Source organism: Zonotrichia leucophrys, chromosome 2, assembly GCF_028769735.1.
Source record: "Zonotrichia leucophrys gambelii isolate GWCS_2022_RI chromosome 2, RI_Zleu_2.0, whole genome shotgun sequence".
Lineage (NCBI taxonomy): Eukaryota > Metazoa > Chordata > Aves > Passeriformes > Passerellidae > Zonotrichia > Zonotrichia leucophrys.
Genome location: NC_088171.1, coordinates 130428552 through 130437762, shown reverse-complemented (window position 1 = coordinate 130437762; position 9211 = coordinate 130428552). Strand labels below are relative to the sequence as shown.

At 61.0% G+C, this 9211-nt stretch overlaps 1 protein-coding gene across 3 annotated transcripts; it reads left to right on the top strand.

The window, feature by feature from the left end:
- Positions 1-3048: 3048 nt before the first annotated feature.
- On the top strand, positions 3049-8993 carry OSR2 (odd-skipped related transciption factor 2). Of its 3 annotated transcripts, none has more exons than XM_064703575.1 (4): positions 3049-3279; positions 6147-6870; positions 7511-7610; positions 8316-8993. In XM_064703575.1, exons 2-4 carry the CDS (start codon positions 6218-6220, stop codon positions 8496-8498), a joined length of 936 nt encoding a protein of 311 aa, XP_064559645.1. In that variant the 5' UTR covers positions 3049-3279; positions 6147-6217; the 3' UTR covers positions 8499-8993. The 3 variants fall into 3 exon arrangements, with proteins under 3 accessions (XP_064559645.1, XP_064559646.1, XP_064559644.1); XM_064703576.1 differs by having other exon boundaries at positions 3049-3283; positions 8398-8993; XM_064703574.1 differs by having other exon boundaries at positions 3049-3283.
- Positions 8994-9211: the final 218 nt, after the last annotated feature.

Here is a 9211-nt window from a genome sequence, read left to right as displayed (position 1 = left end):
TGAGGGCTGTGCTTTCGACCCCTTCCCTTGGCATAGCCGCTTGTCATGAGCCGGAGCCGTCCCGAGTACCCGCTGACCCCTCTCCCTCCCGCGCCGGCTGCGGGCGCACCCCTGACCCCCTCTGAAGACTCTGCCCCATTCATTTCCGCGGGGATGAGTTCCCAGCGACCGCGGCCGCCACTGCCGATAGCGCTCCGTGCGCGCATCCCGCACCGCGGCCGCGCGCGGTGCCCCGCGGGAGGGCCCGACAAGCGCCGCTGCGGGGCCTCGCTACCGTCTCCCGGACGCATTTCTGTGCTCAGAAAGGGGCGAATGGTCAAGGTTTCCCCAAGCTTCACGGCCGCGGAGGAACTGCTTTAATCTCTTCCTCGCAGCAAGAACAAACACTGCCTATCACCCTGCTCCCCTGGACGGAATCCAGCGCTCCGGATCAATTTTTTTTGGGGGGGAGGGGGGGGATGGTGTGGGAAGAGAGAGCGGGTGGAGGCTGAGATAACCGCGGCGACGTCTGCACCGGCGGGAAGCGCAGATGGGAAAGGGAGGTGCGAGGTGAGCGCTCGGGTCCCCTCGGATAGCGGTGCGGCCTCCGCGCTCCTCGGGGCCCCGCGGCCACCGTCTCTCGGGCGGTGCGGGGAGAGCCCCGCTCTGGGTCCGCCGGGACCCCGTCCCAATGTGCTGCGGCCGCCGGGACACCCACGGCGGGGCCGGGGCCGGGCCGGGCCGGGCGGAGCGCAGGGCGCCGAGCTGACCTCCAGGCGGCGCTGCAGCACCGCGGGCCGCCGCCGCCGCCGGGCACGGAGCGTCCCCGGGCGCGCCCCCGCACCGCCCGGCCGTGCCCGCGCCCGCGCAACACGGGGAAAGTGCCTTGGGTACGGGAGGCGCTCGCCCCAGGTGGATGCGGAAAGGTGACAGGGGAGTGCTGGGCTCCTGCGGAACCCGGCGGCCCGTGCCCCGGCTAGTGCCACCGCCGCTCGACGGGTGCCGTTGCCGTGAAGCCCCCCGGCGTCCGAGGGACCCCGGGCTCCGCCTGGTGCGGAGCTGACGCGGCATTAGCGGTGGGCCTCGCGGGCGGATCTTGCCGCGCACCTGCCGGCCGGGCCGGGCGGAGTCGCGCCGGGGTCACAGGGTGTTCCCGGCCAGCGCAGACGTGCGCGGTGGTCGGAGAGCGCGGCGTAGCCAAAAAGGTACCACGAGCGGCCGGGGAGCGAACAGCCCGGGCAGTGATGTCTCACCGCACCGTCTGCCTCCCGTGTCCCCTCCGCTTTGGGGAATTTTCGTTGCCTGGTCGGCTTGTGATTTCAGGAGGTCGTTGTTGTTTGGGGATTTTTTTAGATTCTGGTTTTGATTTTGAGTTGGTTGTTAAATATATTTTTTTTGTCCACAAGTGCGTCTTATTTCTACTTGCTGTAAAGCGCAAGAAATTATGGTTCTCCTGAAACAATTTCCCTTTGATCCTTGAGTCCGGGGCTGTTGCTCTTGGTATCCAGAAGCCAGCAGTGCGGGGAAGAAATTGCGACTCTAAAGACCCCTTTTAACTTCGTTCTTGAAGCAGCCGGCCTCTTTCGAGAAAGCAAAACGAGGGGATGCGGGTCCTGCCCCCGCGTCCTGCCGGATTTCCCCAGCCCAGCCGCAGCCGACGAGCCCTTGCCCTGTGCGGGCTCCCCGAGGCGGCCCGTACCCGCCTCATACCCGGACCGAGGAAATCAGTCCTTCTCCGCGAATTGTGAACGTCCGTATTCTCACTGGCCGGGAGAAGAAATACTATTTATTTAGGCTGTCTGGATTTAAAACATAGCATTTTCGAAACACGGATTTCTGAAAAGAAACGAAAAATAGCCCCGGCGGCCGTCGGCAGCCGCGAGCTGCAACGTGCGCCATCCTCGGCTGCGCTGCCCTGTGAGGGGACACGGCCAAAACTTCTTCTGCCCACTCTTATTCCCCTCTTTGATTAGTTTTTTCTTACTGGACACTAAAAGGAAAAAAAAATCCCCATGTAGCCATAATTTATATCCTCTTCTCTACCTCAGGCTTGAATTAACCTGCATAGACCTTACCTTTGAAAATTTTTCAAAGCTATCCTTTAAGTGCCATTTCCCCCGACATATTTTTGTCCTTTTCCAATTCTTGTTCCAATTTCCAGTCCAGATTATACGATTAATTCCCCATACATGTGATTGAAATAACGCACATAACAAGATAATATTACAGATAAAAATGTAACCCAAAGCCGACATGTGCAATCAGCCGCATTGCAACTGTCGACGAACGTGAATAGGGCTCCCTAATCGAGACATTTGAAGAGGGTTAGGGAGGCCCCATTTAGCAGTAAATTCCGCGGTAATAAATCGAAACTGCTTTCGAAACTGTGTGTCTGTTCCAGGTAGGGATTGTGTGCTTAGTCACTGAGCATGGGGATGCCTCCGCAGAGCTTCTCTTCCCGAATCTGCCCTTAAGCGACTCAGTCGCAGTGAAAGGGCAGCGCCGAAACGCTGACGGTCCATAGGGCGACCCGACATGACGGCCACAAGCCCACTTGGGACTTGAACACTATCTGCACCCACTCTTGGCCACATAGGCATCCACAAAATCCCACACTCTAGGTTTGGGGGTGTTATTTTAGATATTTAAGCCAGTCGGGCCACCTATGTCACTCCAGCTGGGGCACGACGGGCAGCCGAGATGGGCGGCTAGACGCAAGGAGCGCGCAAATACCCGCGGCCGGCAGTGGGACGGGGGGCGTCGAGCTGTTCTCGGAGGGAAAAGTCACCTTAGGTGACGCGGGGGGAGCGGGGGGCGTCCTGCCACTTTAAAGCCCAGTTGCTACCCAAACACAAGTAAACAGTGGGGCCGGCGGGGCGGGCCGGGGCCGGGGCCGCGGCCGGGGGCGGTCCCGTCCCGTCCCGTCGGGGCGGAGCGGCGCGGCCCCGAGCGCGGGGCTGTGCTCGCCGCGGGGTGGGCCGGCGGCGGCGGCGGGCGGGCGGGGACAGCGCTCCACGCCAGTCACCGCTGAAATGTGATGGACCGGGCAGGGGGCGGCTCAGACTCGCGCCGAGCCTCGCCGGGGTCGAAGGCGGGAGGCTGCGGGCGGGAGGCGGCGGTCTATGCCGGGGCCCCGGGACCGTCGCGGCCAGAGCTCCCAGCCGCCGCCCAGCCCTCCGCAACATGCCGGTCGCCGCCGGGCCCCGGCCCCGCTGAGCGCCCCCGCTGTGGATCTAATGTCTCCGTGAAGGTGCCGCGGCCGCCGCTTCAGCTTTGCCCCCGGAGGAGCAGCAGGCTGCGGTAGGTGAGTGGCTCCGGGACCCGCCCTGCCCGCTGCCGTCGGCGGGTGCGGGGCGGCCGCCCCGGGAGCGGAGCGTGCGCTCAGCCGGGAGCGCGGGGCCGCCGGCTTTACTTTCAGTTCGCAGCTCCGCGGCGGCTTGGGGTGCGGGTGTCCCCCTCTCCATGCCGCGGGCGCGTTGGTGCGAGGCCAGGCGACGGCAGCCTCCCGGGATGCGCTCTCGATGTCCTCCACGCCAAACTCCTGGCAGGGAGCAGTGCATGGACTGCGAGCCAAGCCGCGGCTCTCACTGGGGAAACCTCGGCCGGGGGAAACACCTGGCTGCGCGGGCAGCAGCGGCCGCGGCTTCGGGTGAGGCCGTCGGGGAGCGGAGGCGACCCGGTGCCCACCCTATTCCTGGGTAGGACGGCAGAGCCTTCGGGGCACGGTCCCGGCCCCGCCGCGGGAGAACGGGGAGCGCGGGCAGGACCAGCAGGTCGGCGGCAGGTAGAGAGGGCTGTCCTGGCACCGGGCGTAATTTAATGAAGCTCTCTGAATGGAAAGGGAAAAGGAAGTGCCAAGGTTTAAGTAACATCCGTTTTTGGTTGACTTTCAACCCCTCCGCCCCAACACACCTTAATATAAATGGCCTTAAAAATCACGTTCGAAGGCGCTTTCTATTCTTTTTTGATACGTTTTACTAAAGTTACTTCCAAATACAAATAGTAGCATATGTACCGCCATTCAGACAGAAGTGTGGTTTTAGAAGTTTCTACCTTAAAATGAGGATTTCGTGTACAGAATAGTTTTCTCAGGGTTGGTTCTTGGACACCAAAATGAGCGTGGTGCAATGGCACCCCCATACGCAGCCACCAAACGCGGCTGTAACAGAGGGAGCTCTGCCCTACAGGAACACTGCTCCTACCTCGGTCATAGCTCCCAACCGGTGGCTCCGAAACCCAGCCTCAAACAACCGGGATGGAGCCGCCGGAGCAGCCAACGAAAAGCGATTGAATTGCTTCTGTTTCGGTTGCTCATGGAAAGCGAATAGGAACTCACACTACGACATCTTTAAAAATAAGTCTCTATATATAACCACCCCCCCAACAATAAAACGAAAAGATGGCCATATATAATAGTATCGATAACTGTCCCCGGTGTCGATACAATCACAAACGAGGAAAACTGGGCAGCGGCGGAGGAAGCTCCGGAGAGCCACGACTCGAGGCAAACGAAAACAGGAGTAGGCAGCACTGCACTTCACACCCGACCTCCTTGCCACATTTTTTTTTTCCGCAGTCGGCCAATTGTGCTGTGCAGCAAACGTGGAGGGAAAGGTATTTTAGGAAAAAAATCGAAAAGTTTCTTCGCAGGCGGAGTGCGCGCGGTGGCAGCGGAACGGCAGGAGCCGGGCGGCAGCGGCCCGGGAGGCAAGGACACCGCTCACGGAGCGCGGCTCTGCGCTCGGAGAGTTTCCTTAATTTTTGTTGTTGTTTGGAAGGGGTAGGTTAGCGTTTTTGCGGGGGGAGGTTCTCTTGTTTATTTTGGAAAGTGCGCGTGACCAGACCCTCCACACAAATCCCTTGAGGTGCTGGGTCACCCTCGGCCCTACCTCTTGTTTACAGGCCCGGAGAGACCCCGGCGTTTGCTTTGGCCGCTTTCTTGGGTCGCGGCAGCCTCTCGGCTGCTGGAAGTGAACCCTCAACGAAAGCAACAAAAAAAAGGAAACGGCAGGGGCTTGCCCCCCGCGCCAATGTACCCCTGCCCTGCGGGGGGGGGGGGGGGGGGGAAGGGAGCGTCGCCCCGGGTCCGCCGAAGGGAGCCCCTTGCGATGGGAGCAGCGGGCCCGGCGGTTTCGGTTGAATGGGCTGAGTGAAACCCTCTGACAGTCACACATCGCTCATTAGCTCACGGCCCCGCCGCTCCGGCGAAACTCCCGGCCGAGGGACGCCCGAGGGGGTGCGGGGGGCTCGGCCGCACGGCTCCGTCCCCCGGGGCTGCTCTCGCCCTTCTCAGCCCCGCGGCGCGGAGGGAGCGATTGCGGGGCAGCGCCGGGCCGGGCGGCCCTCGGCGGGCCGGGGAGGCCTCCGGGCCAGCCGCTCTTCTCGCCGCCGCTGGGATGGCTGCTGCGCGGGGGGCTGGGGAGGAGGTGTGCGTGCGGGGTAGGGGCTCCTTTTCTCTCCTTCGGTTATCTTGATAAATGAGTTGTTGTTGAAGGAAGAAAAATAAGCAACGGAGCTAGGACGAACGCGGGGTTTATTCCCCCCCGCTCCGCCCCCCGGGCCTGACTCGGCTCTCCGTGAACACCCTGTTCTATCCCGGGGAGGCCCCAGCCAGGAGGGGTCGGGGTCGGGGCCTCTGCGCCCGCAGGAGGCCGGGCGGAGGGTGGCAGCGACGCCGGGGGCCAGGTCGGCGCGGGGGCCAGGAGGGAGGCGGCTCCGCGGTCCCCGCCGTGGGCGCTGCGGGGGAAGGTGGCTGGGCGACCGAAAGCGGAAAGGCTTCGTCCCCGGCAGCGTCTCCGTTCCATCTGTATTTTCACACGATTCGTTTAATTTGAATTTGTGGCGCCCTCGGTTGGGTCGGTGCTGGGTTTTCTCCTTTTTGTTTTAATTTGGGGTGGTTGTTTTGGGAAAGCTGTTTTTATTTATTTATTTCCTACGCTGTAGCTTCACCGGTCGAAGGGATCGCGCCGTGGGTAGGTGTTGGCCACCGGTCCCGGCGGAGGACGGGAGCCTGTGCCGCGGCGGGGCACTGGGGCCGCGGAAAGGCAGCGCACCGGAGCCGTGCCTGGCCCTCCCTGGCTCCGCTGCTGCGCTCGCCTCGGCTAAGGAGCACCACGCTGCTCTCGGTAAAAGTGTCTCTCTCCTCCTTTCTCCTTCTTTCTTCCTAGGATTTTCTCCCGGTCTCGGAAGCCCAACAGACACACCAGCTGCTCCGCCGGCTCGCACCCACCTCGGGAAGATGGGAAGCAAGGCTCTGCCAGCCCCCATCCCGCTGCACCCGTCCCTGCAACTCACTAACTACTCCTTCCTCCAGGCTGTGAACACCTTCCCCGCAGCTGTGGACCAGTTGCAAGGTCTGTACGGACTCAGCGCCGTGCAAACCATGCACATGAACCACTGGACATTGGGCTACCCCAATGTGCATGAAATCACCCGCTCTACCATCACGGAGATGGCGGCGCAGGGCCTGGTGGACTCCCGCTTCCCTTTCCCCGCGCTCCCCTTTGCCACGCACCTCTTCCACCCCAAGCAAGGGGCCATCGCCCACGTCCTCCCAGCATTGCACAAGGACAGGCCCCGCTTTGACTTTGCCAACCTGGCCGTGGCCGCCACGCAGGAGGATCCCCCCAAGGTGGGGGAGCTCGCCAAGCTGAGTCCCGGACTGGCCTCGCCCCTGTCGGGCATCAGCAAGCTGTCCCCGGACAGGAAGCCTTCCCGCGGCCGCCTGCCCTCCAAGACGAAAAAGGAGTTCATTTGCAAGTTCTGCGGCAGGCACTTCACCAAGTCCTATAACCTCCTCATCCACGAGCGAACCCACACGGACGAGCGGCCTTACACCTGCGACATCTGCCACAAGGCTTTCCGGAGGCAGGACCACCTGCGGGACCACCGGTGAGGGACCACCACGACCGGGGTCGGGCCGTGGGCAGTCGGGGTGGGGTGAGCCGCTCGAGGGGAATGAGATTCAGCGGCTCCAGGAGCCACAGAAACAGCACAGGAAAAGCCCGCGGCTCAGATTCGGAGGCCACGGAGGAACCAGGGCAGCCGAAACCTGCGCTTTGTGTGGGAAGGGCACCCGCCTGAGGGAGAGCTAGAGGGGTTCACAGCCGGAGATTAAGATCCCGGGGCTTTTGTGCTTCTGAGCCATGACCCTGGGGGGTGCAGGAACAGGACGGGTCGCAGGTGGGCGCTTCCCTGCTGATCCCTCACCCAGCTCCGCACGCTGCGGCCCGTGCTGAGAGACGCCCGCGGCCGCAGAGCTTAGAGTCCTCTCCGCCTTCGGAGAAGAGCGGCTCGGGTCCGGCCAGCAGCCCAGATGCTGTCCCGGTCTGGCACCAGAGAGTGCAGTCACGCTTCGATACGAATTATTGCAAATGTTTTGAACGGGCCAAGAAGTTTAACCATACACAGAATAGTAATGGGGAAAGGAAGGAAGAGGAGGGTGAGGGGGTCGAGTTTGGGGAAGCGGGGTCTGGGGTCGCGGGGCCCACGCGCCTCCGGCAGCGCTGCTCACCCACGGGTTGCCTTCCAGGTACATCCATTCCAAAGAGAAACCCTTCAAGTGCCAGGAGTGCGGGAAGGGCTTCTGCCAGTCCAGGACCCTGGCGGTCCACAAAACCCTACACATGCAGGTGAGCCCGCCCTTCCCAGGCCTCTCAACGCGTGTGCCGCCGGCGCTGTTCCGGCCCGGCCCGGCCCGGCCCGGCTCGGCTCGGCTTGGCTCGCCGCGGGGCAGGGGCGGTGGCCACTGGGGGAACAGGACTCTGGTGCGGAGGGGAGCGAGGGGGGGCCGGCACTGGACGGCTCCGTGGGTCCGCGGGGGAACAGCGGCCCGTGATTACCTCCGCGGCCGCGGGAGACCCGCGGATAAACGGCGCCCTTGGGAGACGGGCTTAAGGACAGCGGGGACGCGGTTGGCAGCGGAGAGTGAGCCCCGTGTTCGGGTTTGTCCGCGCAGCTGCTTCGAGGCGTTTTTCGTTGAGGGCTGCAGCCCTGCCCTGGCGGCGGCGGCGGGCGCGGGATGCGGAGCGGTGCGGTGCGGAGGAACCGCCGTGGCAGCCGGGCGGGCAGAGGGTGTCCCGGAGCGGGAGGGCGGCGCGGAGGCTGTTTTCCGTGTGCCCCAGGGGCGCGGAACATCACTACTCGAGAACTATAAAATAAGGCTTTTGGGGCAGGATAGGGAGAGGTGGGCGGCCGCCCGGCCGCACGGGGCTCCTCTCGTTCGTGTCCTCCCCCGATATCTCAAGTTGTGCGTTGCGGTGAGAAAAAGTGCAGTAATACGTTAAACAAGGTGGTTTGTGAAGGATTAATCCTTTGCTTGCTTCAAATCTGAACAGGAATCTCCACACAAATGCCCCACATGTGGAAGAACCTTTAATCAAAGAAGTAACCTGAAAACTCACCTTCTTACCCATACAGACATCAAGCCCTACAACTGTGAGCAGTGCGGCAAAGTGTTCAGGCGAAACTGTGATCTACGGCGGCACAGTCTAACTCACACCCCGCGGCAGGACTTCTAGAGCAGCGGGACCCGCGCCCGCTCCGGCAGCTCCAACTTGCCCACTTTACTCAAGGAGTGTATTGTAGGAACTCACAGACGCGCACACACACACGCACACACACACACGGAGACACGCACGCAGACTCGGGGCCAGGCTTTCCTACCACATGTCTGCGAAACTCGTTTAGAGAGTGCGGACTGCAGGATCGGGCCCCTCTCCAACCCAGACCCAAGCATAAAGCTCATCTTGTAGATAATCGCGGCTCATTTTAGAGCTCTGTACAGAACGTGTTTTTTTCTTTGTTTGTTTGTTTGTTTTGTATCGTGTCAGATGCACATCGATAACAAATCATTGAGGCAAAGTATCTCTTTAAAAAGTTATTTCAAAATAAATCTTTTTTTTTTTTTTTCAAATACCTCCTGCCTTCTTGTATTATTCTCTGAGCATTTGGGCTTTTTTTTTCCTGCTGTGTCAATGCAATGGCAAAGCATATTGAATAAATTTCCTAGCCGGGTAATTGTACTGTCACAACAATTTTGGTGATCGCTTTTGTTTGGTCTGTTCCACTGTCGCTGTTGTGTTATCTATTGTTAAGTAAAATGAAAGTGCCTTATTTGAGAGTTTATAGCTCTATTACTTAATAGTATGAATGTCTAAATATTAACTTCTGTACCTTTTTTTCTAATTTTCCCGAACGATTTTTTTTTAAGAAGGAAAACAGAGAAATATTT

What these genes read in the sequence shown, in the direction of transcription:
- OSR2 (XM_064703575.1), top strand. Translation starts at nt 6,218, where the DNA reads ATGGGAAGCAAGGCTCTGCCAGCCCCCATCCCGCTGCACCCGTCCCTG. An exon ending in GACCACCTGCGGGACCACCG is followed by an intron (nt 6,871 to 7,510) that starts GTGAGGGACCAC and finishes GTTGCCTTCCAG; the next exon opens with GTACATCCATTCCAAAGAGA. An exon ending in ACAAAACCCTACACATGCAG is followed by an intron (nt 7,611 to 8,315) that starts GTGAGCCCGCCC and finishes AAATCTGAACAG; the next exon opens with GAATCTCCACACAAATGCCC.